The sequence below is a fragment of the Hemitrygon akajei genome, chromosome 7, assembly GCF_048418815.1.
Source record: "Hemitrygon akajei chromosome 7, sHemAka1.3, whole genome shotgun sequence".
NCBI classification, from domain to species: Eukaryota; Metazoa; Chordata; class Chondrichthyes; order Myliobatiformes; family Dasyatidae; genus Hemitrygon; species Hemitrygon akajei.
In genome coordinates, this window is record NC_133130.1 from 92,835,032 (window position 1) to 92,852,364 (window position 17,333).

At 44.3% G+C, this 17,333-nt stretch overlaps 1 protein-coding gene across 1 annotated transcript in view; it reads left to right on the plus strand.

Annotated features, from left to right (window-relative positions):
• Positions 1-17,333, plus strand: part of rmnd1 (required for meiotic nuclear division 1 homolog) — a 122,950-nt gene that overhangs the window by 54,250 nt on the left and 51,367 nt on the right. The window contains exon 3 of the mRNA XM_073051433.1: positions 7,990-8,098. Within this exon, the coding sequence (XP_072907534.1) occupies positions 7,990-8,098 (109 nt within the window). The remainder of the gene's footprint in view (positions 1-7,989; positions 8,099-17,333) is intronic.

Here is a 17,333-nt window from a genome sequence, read left to right on the forward strand (position 1 = left end):
TAGTCAAGGCTCCAGACTATGAGCGCTCTGCACGCATTCCTCGGGTTCTGTGGGCACTATTGAAGGTTCATGAAGGGCTATGCGAAAGTGAGTCACCCTTTAAATCAGCTTCTGTGTGGTTCTCCTCCCTTGGGGAAGGGAGGAGGACAAAAGGAGAGGAGGGTAAAGAGTATCTTAGCCCTTCAGAGCCTTTTGGACCAAGATGGATGCGAAATGTGAAGAGGCCTTTCAATTGCCGAAGGAGCTGCTGACACAGGCGCCTATGCTGGCTTCTGCAGACCCCCAGTTACCGTATGTACTGCATATGGATACCAGCAGAGAGGGCTTGTGGGGTGTCCTGTATCAGGATCAAGGCACCAGGTTGAGACCTGTTGTGTTTGTCATCTGGAGTCTGTTGCCCTCAGAAAAAAACTATCCCATGCACAAGTTGGAGTTTCTGCTGTTGAAATGGGCTGTTGTGGATAAGTTCAGTGACTACCTCTATGGTGCCAAGTTTGAGGTGTGGACAGGCAACAATCCCCTAACTTATATCCTAACCTCGGCGAAATTGGATGCCACAGGCCATCGGTGGTTGGCAGCATTATCTACCTATGATTTCAGCCTGAAGTACCAGCGGGGAAGTAGGAACATTGATGTTGATGCTTTGTCCTAACGTGCACATGAAGGGCCGGACAGGGACAAAAATTAGGAGAGCATTCCTGCCAAGAGTGAAAGCTGTGTGCTAGTTTGCCATCACAGTGAAGTTAGACGGAAGGCAAGGGCAGGATCGAGCAGTAGAGCAATTGGGAGCTTCTGATGATGTCATTCCACAAGTTTACGGTCACCTGACTGCTCTGAAGACAAACCAGTCACCACAATTGAGTCCTGGGGAAGTGGCAGCTGCTCAGCGAGATGACCCAGGCATTGGTTCCATTTGGTCAGCAGTCGAAAAGGGAGATATGGGTCAAGCAGAGAAGACAAAACATGTTGCAGTGCATCCATTACTGAGAGAATGGCCCAGATTGGAGTTGAGGACCAGATCCTATACTGGGTCACGTCACCTCCAGACTGACCTCGGTGTTCCCAGCTGATTCTGCCTGAGAAGTATTGGAGGATTGTGTTGAAGTCACTTCATGATAATGCTGGACATCTGAGGGTTGAAAAGACCTATGGATTGCTCAGAGATCAGTTTTACTGGCCTTGAGTGAAGCTGGAGGTCGAAGAGTACTACAAGTTGTGCATTCAATGCATACGGCGGAAGATGCTGCCTACGAGGGCCACTCCGTTGTCCAGATATGCACAAGCTTTCCCCACCAAAGATCAGAGGGCCTCCACAGAGGCCAAAGTGTTACGGGAGAAGTATTTAATTTATTATGGTTTCCCCAGGCAGATACGTATTCAGGGACGGGATTTCGAGAGTAAGCTCATACACGAGTTACTGGGCATGCTTGAAGTCGACAAGTAGAGGACTACTCCTTATCACCCACAGGGTGATCCCCAGCCAGAGAAGTTAAATTGGACCTTGCTTGACATGCTCGGAACAGAAGACTGGTGGCCAAAGCCATTTGCTACGTGTGTATGACCTAAACCCAAGAATTACTCTTAACAGTCCCTCCTCTTGGCCCGCCTGGACAAAAATAAATTTGTACCAGGAAAGGCCAACCTAGGAGGATCTACTCAAATAAGGCAGCAAAAATGCCCTGTCTTGAAATTCCCCCCAATTTCGTGTACCTCAATATCTACCCTAGCATTCCCTAATCGCTACCTACCCAATGTTAAGCAGAGAGGCTGTTCCAGAAATTTGAACAAGTCTTTAGAAATGCGGTTTCTTTCGAATGCCTGTCGGCTCTTTCCCTGCAGGCTGATTGCAGCTTAATCACATTCCTTTGTCTTCAGCCCTTCAATCTCTGGTCGCTGAAACTCTTTCTTTACAGGAGCACCCAAGGCTCTCTCATTGATGTATGGAAAGGGGTTGGGGTGGCCTCTATCTAAATGTCTGCAAGGAGCTCTGCCCGGTGGTATCCCGTTCCAAACTGTCCAGTCGATCACTGACCCAACTGCTGAAAGGCCCAGCTCCTCAGACTGGGGGTGACTGCCTTCAGATGCCATGTGCAGTTTGAAATGCCATCAGAGTTGTGGGACTTGCTGCCTCTGCTTCAGCTTAAAAATCCCTCCCCATCTATTTTCCAATATCTTTTCTATTTTATGCTATTAAACTAATCATCTACCTTCAGCAACCAGCCTTCTTTACGGAGTACCATCATCATCACACTTTAGCTTGCTAGTCACTGTTTTTTGTTACGCTCTCGGGGTCTTCTGCCTTTGCGTTTCCTCCAGGTATGTTTTCATCAGCTGTGGTCAGGTCTGGCATGGCCGGCTGATGTTCCTCTCTCTTAGGTTCTCTGTAATTACATGGTTACTGGGTACACTTGATCCCCCGTTCTGTCTGTGAGAGCAACAAGAGGGTGAGTTGTAAGCTTTAATCTGAGTCCAGTTTTCCACTGGCTGCCTCACCTAGTCTGCACACACACACAAGTATTATTCGTTAAGAGTACTATCTATGGTCCTATCCACCTAAGGGCAAACCCTGGCCTTTCCGGCAGCACCCTCACCATGACCTGGTCGCTGGGCTGTGGAAGGATTATCTCCTTTCCCGCTGGCTCTCTCTGATCAGCGATTCACTGCTGTTGTTTTACTCGGTCCTTCAACACTTTAAGTTGGTTACAAAGGTCTTTCACATATTGTGTCATTCTATCCCTGAAAGCCCCAGGCTCCCTGCAACCCGTAATTACCCCATAAGGGAGTCGCATTGCTCGCCCCATCAATAATTTGTAGGGGCTGAGACCCAACATGCAGTTCAGGGTTGCACACAATCTCATCAGGATTCCTGGTAATACATCAACCCATGTCTTTCCCGTCTCAGCTATAGTTTTGCCCAAGGTGTTCTTGATTGTTCGGTTGATCCTTTCTACCATCCCTGAACTCTGGGGGTGGTAGGGTACATGGAACTGTTGTCGAATCCCTAACAGTCGGCACTTCTCCTTCATCACTTTCCCTGTGAAATGTGCTTCCTGATCTGAATCCACCTGAACTACGTTGGGAGGATTTCCTGATCTGGGATCCATGCATTGGTGTGGGCAGTGCAGTCCCTTGTTGGGAAAGTCTCTACCCACCGGGTGAAGTGATCCATATTACTAGACAGTAGCTTTTCCCCCTACTTTTTGACAGAGGCCCCGTGAAGTCTGTCTGGATGTTTTCCCAGGGTCCCCTCGGCTGAGGCTGATTTGCTAGCTGTAGCTTTCTGCCCTTACCCGGGTTATTCTGGACACAAATGCTACAACGGTGGCAAAATTTCTCAACATACCCGCCCATTCCTGGCCACCACCAGTCCTGCCGGAGGGTTGTGATCATGCTCTGCCTTCCTGATGCATTACCCCATGATATAACTTCAGTAGTATCTGCCTAATACATGGTGGGACCACCGCGATTCTTTCCTCCCCGTGTGTCCAGCGCTCATCTGGTCCCTCCTTTGCCCCTTTTCTCCTCCATTTTTCCTTCTCTTCTGCCTCCACTTCTTCATATAATTTTACTAAACTGGCTTCTCTTGTTCTTTCCTACACACTTGCAATTTGAATTGCCTCTTGTTCCTCTGCTGCCTTCTTCGCAGCAATATCTGCCCACTCATTTCCCTTCTGTTTCATGCTCTCACCTTTCTGGTGTTTTTGTTCCTTTGCTACCACCCTGAACAGTGGTCAGTGCGTCAGTTTTTATAGGGTACTGCTTCTGGGGTTTATACAGACCCTCCTCTATTTTAACTGGGTTTATCTTTACTCGACCGCAATCTTGCTTGTGTCTAGCCCACAGCGCCGGGAACTGCTGACAAAGTAACCCATAGACACCATCCTGGCTCCAGTCTCTGGTGATCGGGGCAGTTGCGACTATGCTAGCCAGGTTGTGTATTCTGGTGGTTGTATGCTTTAGCTGCCCCTGTCTTGTCCATTTTATTTCTCTCTTTCCTGAATCTATAACAGCTCCTGCTTCCCATAGGATGTCTATTCCAAGGATAATGTCCTCGATATTTGGACATACCCAGAAGTAGACTGGAAGCTGCACTTCACCGATTTCCAGTATTTGCGACTCGCTTCTTTCTGCCTTCACTGTTTTCCCTCCTACACCCCTGATATAAATAGCCTGTCCGGTTGTTGGCAACGGTAAGTCTGTTATTGATACTGATGCCACTGTGTCCACTAACATATTGCATTGCCGTCCCCCTTACAATGCTGTTATGTACATCTGTGGTTTACCAGCACTGGTAGTGGGGCCTGCCGCCACATCTTCTTCTGACGTAGGAGCAGTCTTTACTTGTTCTATGATTTGATTGGCAGTCAGATTGGTCAGTCTGAGCACCGGTGGGGTGAGAGATTGTGTGTCTACTGTGACTTTCACCTGTTTTTCTTTCCTCTGTTTTGGACACTGCCTCCAACCATGTCCCAATAGGCTGCACCTGTAGCATAACAACTCCTTTACCCTCTCACATCTATTCCAGCAATTCCTTGCTTCGTGTCCTGGTTGCCGGCAAGCAAAACAAACCCTCTAGGACATCACAGGCCTTCCTTTAGCATTTTCAGGAAGACTGGGTAGTCCCTCCCTGGATTATCCAACCCTGAATGCTCCTCATATGCTTATGTTCTGCATAATCCACGGCCGTCTCCTCAGCTTTTTGAATTACTGCCATTATCGTTCTCCAGTTACTCTCACCTCCCCCCTGTCACTGCCTCACTTCCCCTTTAAAAAGGTGATATCTTTATTGCTGGAGCTCCTGGTAGTTGCCCAGGTACCATCCCGCACCCCCCGGGCCATCCTGTTCCGCATACTCCTTGGGCACTTTCCTTTTACCAACACGTGTGCATCTGGTAGGTTTCAACCATTTCCTTCAGCTTACACCAGAATTCCGAATTCTCACATGCAACACCAAGTGAGGGCAACTCTGACAAAATGCTCTGTTTCTCCCCAGGGATGAGGGGCTAATGAGTGGTCATAATCAAGGTCAAGGGCTGGCTCAGATCATCGGGGTTCTCAGCCTGATGTTGCCTGACCTCAATAGGTGCCACCCTGGCAGATATATCTGAGTAAAACCTCTCCCTGAGATATCTCCAGACTAATTCCCACACTACGCAAAATATAAAAGACGGGTACCAGTTAAACAGCACATACTTAAAACCGCAAAATATGTACTCCACAATCTGCCACTTTTGAGCACCTGAACTCATGATGCCTGCTGTATTCCTTTGCATGACGCTTGCAAATGTATACACTTAAGTACAGCTCCCCAAACGAGTATACGCACCCCCACTCTGGCGTCCCGAACCGTTGGTAACCACCTTTCGCAACTGGTGGCTCCGTCTCACCAAGTTAACACGCAAAGTTTCCTCACTTACATAAACACACATGCACGCACACACACCATTTTTATATCTACCAGTTCAGCTCTCCCTGTTCATGATACCTTGTGGTCCTGTGTACCACCGACCCAGACAGATCCAAGTGTGGGTGCTATTTTAGAAAATACTCACCCACTTAGACTGCTAAGATCGCTGGCTACACGATGGGTCACGAAGGTATCCCATTTCTGACACCGAATGTTGTTACGTGAATGAAATCACTGGAGCGGGAGTTACTGGTAGATACAAAGCAGCTTCTTTATTTGACAAAACAAGGAATAGCAGGCATCATCATACCAAGATGCTTTCAGTGGAAAGGTCTGCTGCCCAACGTGTGGCTTGATATTTATTTGCCACACACACAAAGGACAATTCCATATTTACAAAGTATAGACAATGCTTTCTTTTGAAGCTACATACAGACTTCACACCTCCCAATTACATCCATCCCTCTGGCGCCAGCAGCATCTGGACTGGTTTTCAGGAATCTATTGTTCCAAACTGAAGCCAAAATACATTGGTATTTTATGTGCTTAACGTGAAGGACAATCCGTATTTACACAGTATAGATAATGCTGTCTTTGAAACTACACGCAAATCTCACACCTCCTGGTTTACATCCATCCCACAGGCACCAGCAGCATCCGGACTGGTATTCTGGTATTCACAGCTTTTGGGAAATGCATTGTTGCAACCTAAAGATTGTCAATAAACAGAAGATTGGTGGTCAAAGCCATTTCCTACGTGTGAATGACCTAAACCCAAGAATTACTCTAACACATGAACCTTTGCTTTGGGACTGTGAGGAAGACTTACCTCCAAAGACTTAACTGAAGTATATGTCTGATATGAGAAGGGAGCTGAAAAAGGCTTATGAATTAGCTGAGGTCACGGCTACCAGGCAGAATCAAGGAAATAAGAGGAGGTATGATCAAAAGGTTAGGTTCTCCCAATTCATGCCAGATCACCGAGTCCTGGGAAGCATAAGTTGGCTGACTGCTGGGTGGCTACGCCCTATGTAGTGGAGAGTCAGATGCCAAACGTACCAGTTTTCCAGGTGGAACCTGAGGATGGGAATGGGCTTGTCAATATTCTCTATCGGAACCAGCTTCTGCTGCTGGGCAAGAGGTAGGGATTGACCAGAGTCTGTCCCAAGTTGTCTTGGGCAACTGATGGACCAACAGCAGGAGGGATTAGAGCAGCCCCTGCCCCTGAATGGGATATTGATTCAGAGGATGAGGAAATGGGGGTGTGATGTATGCTGCCTTTTGCTAACTCCCCACTGACTGAGAAAGAGATTCCCAACCCTTCTCACGCTGAGTCAGGTGAAATCATGGGGGCTATCTGTGAACAGACTGGGGTTCAGTGGGACTCTGCAAGAGATGAAGCAGGGCTCAGACAAGGGACAGAAGGGTCCAAGTTGCAGGAGGGCACGAGTGATAAGTTAGATATGGTAATAAGTTAGGCATAAGTTAGATATGGCCCTTGTGGCTAAAGGGATCAGGGGGTATGGAGAGAAAGCAGGTACAGGGTTCCGAGTTGGATGATCAGCTTGAAGGGCCAAATGGCCTACTCCTGCACCTATTTTCTATGTTTCTATGAGTGATAGACCGGGGGAGGCCTCGCCAGGTAGACCAGAAGTGTCTCAAGTAGTGTTGGAACCTGAAGAAGTAGATGAGGGGGAAGTCTCAAAGAATCAGGAGACCACCAGAAAGGCTGGCCTACGTAGCACTGGGAGAACAGAGTGTGGCACCTACCGCCTTGGGGAGCTCTGTCACTGCCTTTTACAGCTGGGTTGGACTTTGAGCTTTGCATGAAGGGTTGACAAATATTCTCAATGTCATGAAGACATGACTAAATTTGATGGGGACAGAGCATTAACACCCTGGGAAAGGTTTTACTGTTAATGGTCTTTCTTTAGCAGCAGTGTTTGGGTTATGGTTGGAGATAACGGGGGCTTTGGAATGTGAGCCATCCAATGAGGGGAGTGTGTTTTCGTGCTGTGTGCCTGACACTGAGGGGATCTGGGTCTTTTGTTTGGCAGAAGATGGAGAGAGAAGATGCCAGAAAGGAGAGGTTGTAGACACCAGAAAGGAGTAGACTTAGAGTGGGGTTGGGAGTTGACAAAGCCCGGGGAAATCAATGGAGGACCAGCAGAAGGGAAACCATGAGCTCCAACTTGTGCACACTAGACTGTTTCATTGAAATGGGCCCTTTTCTTTTTGTTTTACTTTACTAACCCTTTAGTCAAATTTAAGAATTATAAAGCTGAATTGTTCAATTGCATATGGTGTATTGTATGTTATTTCGTGGTACTGATTCATAACAGAGTTAACACATCACGCAGCATCCACACAATCTCATATGTTTGTTGGGGCCAGAGATTGTCTTCCCTAGACGTACGCAGCCGACAGAACCCGAGGGTTGCATTAGGAAAGTCAACTCTTTGGAGCAAATGGAATTTGTAGAACCTCGTTTCTTTTACTGTAGCCAAGTAACCTTTATTTGAGATAAATACTTTGTTGAACTACATATACTAACTGTTTTATCACTCTACCTCATTGGACAGGATCTGCTGAAATGTACAGCTTTCGCAACTGCAGATGAGTATCATCTGGAGAATCTTTGCAGTGACCTGTTGTCCGCTGGATTTTATGAAATAACAGACTTACCCAGAGGTGAGAGTAACCAACACTATATCAGTGATTTTAATGTTTGCAAAAATACACACATTCTAAAATTCTTGCTAAGTAATTTAATCACATTGTAATGGCTCTAGCCTTGTAAGGCTTGAAGGAATACTTAGTCAAACAATGAGACAAAACATACTGACTATGGACAGTGAAAGACTGCAAACCCAGGACGTCCAGGAAAAGCTGCCACCCCATTGAGTGGCTCTGCGGAGTCTCGCTGAGATTTCCACACCATGAATCACCCATTTATTTCAATGGTAATTCTTGGCTTGAAAATCAGCAGGTTTTTAAAACCCTTCTACTTCTGTTTAGATCTTATTGGTTTTAATTATTCACATCACTTTTAATACGTCAAATGCCTCAGATAAATGAGCCTCCCAGCTTTGGCAGGAGACAAAGGTTTGACAGCCTTGCCTCTTGTCTGGAAGTGAGGCCTCAGTAGTATGCCTACTTAGTCTTACTTGCCATTGAGATGATTTGATTTCTAAATGGAAAAGATCATCTTCTGCAACCAGTGCAGGCAAGTGTTGGAGTCAAAAATTGTAGATAATGATTCCAGGTGGTAGGCTAAATTCACTGATCCATCATGTTAAATTCGTTCTCATCTTGCTGGTATGGGACAACTCAGAATCAATTGGATATTTTTCCTCACCTTTGAATGCTAAATATGTCTCATTTGACTTGTGAGATTACTCTCTGATACAGAAGAACAAAATCTCCTTCCATAACCGTTGTAGTTTAAGGATTGGGGAATAAAAACGATGATGGAGAATGAATTAGAGTGAACTTTAAGGGGAATTTTAATCTCCAAGAACAATCATTTATAAGTTGGTAGTGGGTTAAGATTTACAATATGAATGTAACTTGTCTTCAGTGAATACACTTACAGGTTTAAAGGAGGTCTTTTGGTGCCAACAAAGTAGCTTCTTGCTGAAGTCCTGATGGAGAGGTGATTACTTGGGTGGCATGGTAGGTTAGCAGTTAGTGTAATGCTTTACAGCACCAGCGATCAGCAATCGGGGTTCAATTCTCAATGTCGTCTGTAAGGAGTTTGTACATACTGTGTTTCCTCCTACAATCCAATGACGTATGGGTTAGGGTTAGTAAATTGTGGGCATGCTATGTTGGTGCCGGAAGCACGGCAACACCTACAGACTGTCCCTAACACATCCTCAGACTGTGTTGGTCATTGACAACAGGGACACATCTCACTGTATGTTTCAGTGTACATGTGACAAATAGAGTTAATCTCTTTAAGTCAGTGGTTTAATTATTGTAACTGGATGAGTACTTACTGATGCATGGAAAATCTGTAGGAGATGTTAATTAGATATTTTCCTCATTGCTTTAAAATTGACTTGTGTAACACAGGTTTCTTGGAATGGGAGAATGGATGAGTTTGGCGCAGTAGTTAAGGTGTTTTTTTTTAACTGGTTAATGACTACTACAGTTATTTTTTACTGCAGGTATTTAACTTCCCTTTAGCAAATGTTGGCATGCAGTACTTGCATTTTTGCGGCTTTTTGTCAGCTTGCAAAGATACAGGATCAGAATTGGAGGCATGTTGGATAGGTTTGTTGGCACATCTAAAAGGAAAACCATTAATTTCACAGGAGTAGTAATCTGTTGTGAAGGAATCAAAATGTGCAAGTGATCAGTCGAGAGGCTGAAGTTGGTGGGCTTTGGTTTGCGATCAGAAATGTCGTGACAAGTGATGGCATGTACTTACAGCTTGATACTGGAAGATGCATCTTCTGTCTTAAGAGCTACATAGCACAGAATGGGCCCTTCAGCCCAACTCATCCATCCTACCTGTCAGAGGCACATATTGTTAAAATTTTTGTTAAAGGGATTTGTGTTCACCAACAAGGGAAGTATTTATTGCCCCTCCCTAATTGTCCTTGAGATGGTGCTCATGAGCTGCCACCCTAAACTACTACAGTACTCCTGGTGAAGGTGTTCCCATGGTGCTGTTGGGTTATGAGTCTCATTTCCTTGCTGCATCTAAGGAAACCATTCAAGCCACCACATATTTGACTCTTGAGGTAATCCAATTAACACATCACTGAGCACATCTACGTAAAACGCACCATCTATCATCAAAGATCCTCACACTCAGGCCATGCTCTTTTCTCACTGCTGCCATCAGCTAAAAGGTAGAAGTGCCTCAAGACTCGGACCACCAGGTTCAAGAACAGTAACTTCTCCTCAACCATGAGGCTCTTAACATAAGATGATAATTACACTAATTTATTGAGATGTTCCCACAGCCAGTGATCGCACTTTAAGGATTCTTTATCTTGTTATTTCATACTCTCATTATTTATTGCTATTTATTTATATTTGCATTTGCACAATTTGTTATCTTTTATGCTCTTGCTCTTTCATTGATCTTGTTTACAGTTACAGTTCTATAGATTTGCTGAGTATGTCAGCAGCAAATCTCGGTTGTATATGATGGCATATATGTACTCTGATAATAAATTTTACTTTGAACTTTATTTTCCTACTCTGCACAGATATCCACTAACAGTCACACTTGGGGTAATTTACAGAGGAAAATTAACCAAACAGCCAGCAGAGCATCTGGGGAAACTGCAAACTGCACTGGAAGATAGAATTGAACCTGGTTCTCCAGAGTTGTGAGATTGCTGCAAACCTACACTGTCTTTTAGGCATAGTGGTGGTTCAGTCACGCTCCTAGTCAGTGATACTGGTGGTTAATGACTCAGTACTGGTGATGCCGTTAGATATCTGGGATAAGTGGTTGGATTTTCTCCTGTTGAAGATGGTCATTATTCACTCTTTTGTGGCAGAAGGTTACTTGTCCATGTCTGAATGTTGTCCTGCACTCATTGGATGCTGTAGACTCATTCAGAAATTGTCTGCTTCATTTTGTGAGGAGTTGTGAAAAGAACTGAACATTATGCAGTCATCAACAAATAAACCCACTTCTAACCTTATGACAGAATGAAAGTCATAGATGAAGCAGCTAAAGATGTTAGGCACATAATGCCTAGGCATCCTGGTGCTGGGATGATTTAACTCCAATAATATCAGCCATATTCCTTTTTTCAAGGTATGGCTCCAGCCACTGTAGTGTTTTCCTGTTGATATCCATTGACCAGTTTTATTGGGTTGCCTTGATGCCACACTAAGTCAAATAATACTTAAATGCCAAACCCAATCATTCTTGGCTTGCTTCTGAAATTCACTTCTTTGGTCCATGTTTGGCCAAGGCTGTGATGATGCCTAGAGCTGAGTGGCCCAGGTAAAACCCAAACTAGCATCAGTGAGTAGATTATTGGAGAGTATATACCACTTGACAAATGTCTTTGATAATTACCATCACTTTGCCAATGATTGAAATAAAATTGATTGGATATTACTTAGCTTGAATAGGTTTGTGAAGGAGACATACCTGGCCATATCATATGAGAGATGCTGAACTCTCTATGCCTTATGGTAGATCCTGGAAACTTTTACAGACTGAACCCAGGTTTTCACAATGTCCGTGGACTGTTAGTCCAGATATCTGAGTTACTACTGTAACCCCCTGGGTCGCCTCAGGCTCGCTCAGCTCGTTCTCGTCTAGGGGGAGCAGCCTTCGGCCCCGCCAAACTGGGTAAACAGCTGGTGTGGATGCTGTGTGATGTCCCCGTCTCGCCCAAAAACAGACAGTACACCATATGCGATTAAATGAGTACAATTTGTAAAGGTTACTATAACTAAGTGATTAATAACGATACAGTGTATATGAAGGAAAAAAATAAAGAAAAGGCGCCAAACTTATCAAAGTCCAAACCACTTCGTGCACAACCGTTGGAGCTCAATTATTGAAGTCTTCTGACCACCATTCGATCCCCTCCGAACTCCTCGACCCGCCGCCTGGGACCAACCATGGTGGTCGACCAGACGCTCCACCCGAATCTGTCTTCATCTCCTCTCCTCACCGAAAACCTTGGGCCTTGGACCCCCACTCAGGGTCCGTTCCGTCGCCCAGCTTCCAGCATCGCGTCCTCTCTCTCTCACCCCCTCGCGCCGACTGCCCAAAATGCTCACCAACAATCAGTTTACAGACCCACAAGAAAGAATAACATTAATCCCAATTGGTTAACAAACAAATACAATTCACGATATCAGTAATTTTAACCCAAACAAACTTCCAACACTGATCATAACAAAGAAGCATTCCTACTTTTAACAAAACAAAGATGCCATTTTGATTACATACACAGTAACAAAGAAAAAGAAGAAACCCCCTTTACACTAGTCTGTAACTTAACTGCTGCACTACCATTATACCTGATATGATGTATGTTGTGGTCTTCATTTTGTAATCTGTCTCCAAATACAGATGTTTCTGTGGACTAAGAACAGAATGAGCATTAATTAAGATTTTCCCATCTAGCAAGATTCCCACGTGTAAAAATCACATGAACAGCACACTCAAGGCTAACCCATCAACATTACAACAAATACCAATTTCTGTAGACCATGAGAAATACTGCTCCATCAAAGCACGTTTGATGTCTGCGCACAGGCAGAAGTTCATCCAGGTGTACTGCAGATCTCTTAATTTATATATTAGTGCAAGACTGAGGTGAGCAGATTTGAAGGAAGCTGAGGAAATGTGAAATGTCCTGTGTTCTTGATATTAGGTCAGAGCCATCAGTTAGTTGCTGGAGACCCAATACAGTGTGATCACCATGTGCATCATGCAGCACCCTGTTGGAACTGAGTATGTTGTCATGAAGTGTATACCAGAAGACAGGGGTTGTGCTTCTTCTTGCCAAAAGAAAAGACAGTTACAAGTTCAGGTAGAGTGAAGCAGCTCCTGACTCATCTTTGCACAAGACTAGTGCAGAGCATTCACTATAACCACTCACATCGCCATCAAGGAAGTCCTTGTATCCTGAAGGTTCACCCAGTGTGAGAAGTTAAAAAGAAAATTGTATTGTCCACTCCTTGTACTAGAAACAGATTCCTTCATCTGCTACCTCTTATTCAAATAAACAGTCCTTCAGCTCATTAATTGCTTTTCAATATCCTGTCCTTCGAGTTCCACTGTATATTGACATGTAACATTGCCACTGTACTGCTTAATGAGTAAGATGTGATGCTGGTACTAGAGAATATTTAATAAAATGGAAACAGAGAATCTGTATTAGCTGATAATTACTTTATTGATTTAGTTAAAAGCAAATACGCAAGTCACGCAAAACTAAATATCAGTGTGCATACACATTGGGTTTCTCCAATACTCCCTGAACAATTAAAGAATAGAAAAGGTATAAGAGGAATAAGAGATTACACTGTCTAGCTTTTCCTCTTCATTGCAATGTAATTTCCACATTTCTAATGTTGGGTCATCCATTTCTGCCTAGGTGCAATGCTATATACAACTAAAATCCTCTATTCTTATTGTCTTTCTTAACAGATTGAGCTACTGTGTTTCAATTTCATTGGCTCAAACATACCTGATTAGCCCGTGTCAGCCTCAGAATCAGATTTAATATCGCTTTCATATGTCATGAAATTTGTTGTTTTGCAGCAGCAGTACATTGCAATAAATAATAATAAAAGCTATAAATTACAATAAGAAGTATATACAGTGCATTCGAGTTCATTGGGCCTTCAGTTAATCGAGGCAGCTGTTTATTTGAGATAACTCTTAATGAGCAAATACTCATCGAGAAAATTGCCGGGATTTCCTTTGTTTGTTGGGACGCTATGCCATTTAATTGGGGAAGGAAATTGCTACTGAACAAGTTCTAACTAGTGTCAATCACACATACTTGTGTGGCCTTTAGGTGTTACACCATGCTTGGAGCAAACAGATTTTAAATAGCGCTGGATGTGTGTCTTTGTGTTCAAAGAGCAGTGATTTTTGTCACTGATAGTTTGTGAGAAACAAGTAGTAAAACACTTTGGAACTGTTTTGTTCACTGGGGTTTCAAGCATTCAGGCTTGGAGATGGCAGAAATGGTCGGGAATGAAACTGAAATGATTTCACTAATTCCAACATTTTAGGAACTACAAAGAATTTGAAGTTATTGACAATCACTTTAAATTCAAAGTAAATTTATTATCAAAGTATACAATCCTGAGATTTGTCTTCCCCACAATCACGAAACAAAGAAGACCATGGAAACAACCCATTCAAAGAAAAACATCAAACATCAAAACCACACAAATGGCAACAGAATAAAATGAGTGAAAAAAACAAAATATAAATCATCAAATCAAAAGGCATTTTCAGTACTGTTCACCTCAATATTCATTATCTGCAGGCCGCACAAATTCAAAAATAGCCCAAAAGTAGAAGGAGATCACAGGGTCACCAGATGCTGCAGAGGTTTACACTGGTGAAGTTTTATTCTTCCTTTCCAAGCTTGCATAAAAGGCATTGAGCTCATCTGGGAGAGAAGCATCACAGCCATTCATGTAGTTAGGTTTTGCTTTATAAGATTTAATGGCCTGCAAATCCTGCCAGAGCTGGCATGTATTCGATTCCATTGCTTATCTCAATTGGAACTGTTTTATCACCCTTAAAATAGCCTTCAGAAAGTCGTGCCTGGACTTCATGTATAGTTCTGGATCACCAGTCTTTAATGCCACAGATCTAGTCCTCAGCAGACTACAGATTTCCTGGATCATCATGGCTTTTCATTTTCACAAAAGAGAAAAGCGGATCCCTGAAAGCATCAAAAAAAGAGGTTGAAAGATATCTCAGAACCACCCACACTGATAAGCTAAAAGATGAACCAATACTTGTCCCAGCTGACATCCCACCAATCTCACCCCCACAACATCGATTTAACATCAGCCCTCCCAAGATGAGTGAGGTAAAAAAGGCAGTGAAGAAGACAAGATCGGCATCAGCACCAGGCCCTAACAGTGTGTTTACAAGAACTCCCTGGATGTTCTGAGATTCCTCTGGGGAAACATGAGGGTTGCGTGGGAAAAGCAAGTTATCCCCAAAGCCTGGAGAAGATCGGGGGCAAGTTCTGATCCCAAAAGAAAAGAATTTGTCCACCATTGAACAGTTTCGCCAAGTAAACCTTCTGAACATAGAAGGCAAGATCTTTTTCAGCGTGTTGGTGCAAAGACTTACAAAATATCTGAAACAAAACCGTTTCATTGACACATCAAACCAAAAGTCTGGCATAGCAGGCTTCTCGGGATGCCTTGAACATACCAGCGTCATATGGCATTAAATCCAGACAGCTAAGAAAGAAGGAAAGGATCTGCATGTCTTGTTCCTCGACTTGGCCAACGCCTATGGATCAGTTCCTCATTCCCTACTGTGGACTGCTTTTGAATTCTTTCAGATGCCTGCAACAATAACAAATCTGGTAAAACACTACTTCCAGGATCTGCAAGTTTGTCTCACAACATCAGACTTCACCACAGCTTGGCAACCACTGGAAGTAGGCATCATGGCGGGGTGCACCATCTCCCCATTGGCCTTCACTATGGCAATGGAGCTCATTATCAGAGCCTCAAAATGGGTTGTGGGAGGAAAACGGCTACAGTTTGGTCAAAGGTTACCACCGATATGAGCCTATATGGACGATATAACAATACTGACGACAACTGTCCCCTGCACCAAGAGACTTCTGCAAAAGCTTCATCAAAACATCACATGGGCGAGGATGAAGATCAAGCCCAGCAAGTGCAGAGACTCATTATCAAGATTTCATATTGATAGAACACCTGTCCCAACTGTTTCAGAAATGCCAGTGAAGAGCTTGGGTCGATGGTATGATGCTAAGCGCAAGGACACCGAGCAGTTTAAACAACTTAAAAAAGATACCATCACGTACATAGCTCACCACAACAAGACCTTGCTACCAGGAAAACTCAAGCTATGGTGCTTCTAGTTCGGTATACTCCCAAGACTCGTGTGGCCTTTAACAATGTATGAAATCCCTATCAACAAGGTGGAAAAGCTCAAAAGAGTGATCAGCACACATGTGAAACAGTGGCTTGGACTTCCACGATGCTTAAGTCCTGTTGGACTGTACGGGAACGGCAAATTGGAATTACCAATTACAGGTCTTGTGGAAGAACTCAAATGCACCAAAGCAAGGTTGGTCATTACCCTCACTGAATCTGAAGATACTGTTACTCGAACAGCGGCCCCCCCATGTGGCAACAGGGAGGAAGTGGACCCCATCTGAAGCCGTTCAGAGGTCTGCTCTTCACTTCAGGGATTTGGTTGGCCAAGTCCAACATGGGAGAGCCGGTCTCGGGCTCATCCCAAAGGCTCTTCAATGGCACAAGGCAACATCAGTGCAGAAGAGACAGCTCGTGGTGGAGGAGGTGAGGAGACAGGAGGAGGCAAAGCTACATGCCAGAGCCGTTTCAATGGCCAAGCAGGGCCAATGGACTAATTGGGAGAGCCTGGAAAAGAGGAAACTCAGCTGGCGTGACATCTGGGAAATGGAGGGATCTTGGCTAAGTTTTGTCATCAGAGCCACTTATGACCTCCTACCCACACCCCAGAACCTGAGCCAGTGGTGGGGAGAAGACCCCACTTGCTCTCTTTGTCAAGCACCTGGATCACTAAGGTGCATTTTAACAGGATGCACAATGAGCCTCAGCCAGGGGCGGTATACTTGGCGGCATAACCAAGTTCTCAGACAGCTGGCATCAATCTTGGAACAGAGGCAAACCACCGTAAATGCTCTCGCACAAACATCGGCAGGAAATATCCACATTACACAATTTGTACCAGCAGGCCAACCTCCAGAGCACTAAGTAATATCAAAGGATATAAGCATTCTGCATGTTGCTCGGGATTGGAAAATGAACGTGGACTTGGAGAAAAAGCTTGTGTTTCCCCCAGACATTGCAGCTACAACACTCCAGCCAGACATGGTCCTGTGGGCCACAACAGCCAAGCTGGCATATGTTGTGGAATTGACAGTACCATGGGAACATGGTGTTAAAGAAGCTTATGAGAGGAAAAAGACCAAGTACTCTGAACTGGCAACTGAAACTGCTCAGAATGGCTGGAAGACCAAGATTTTCCCTGTAGAAGTGGGATGCAGGGGATTCGTTGCTACATCTACGACCAGTCTATTGAAGAAGGTGGGGGTGAGGGGTGTCTCCTTCCAACAAGCAATCAAGTCCTTGTCAAATGCAGCAGAGGAAAGCAGCAATTGTATTTGGATTAAAAGGAAAGACAACAACTGGGCTGCAAGATGAAGAC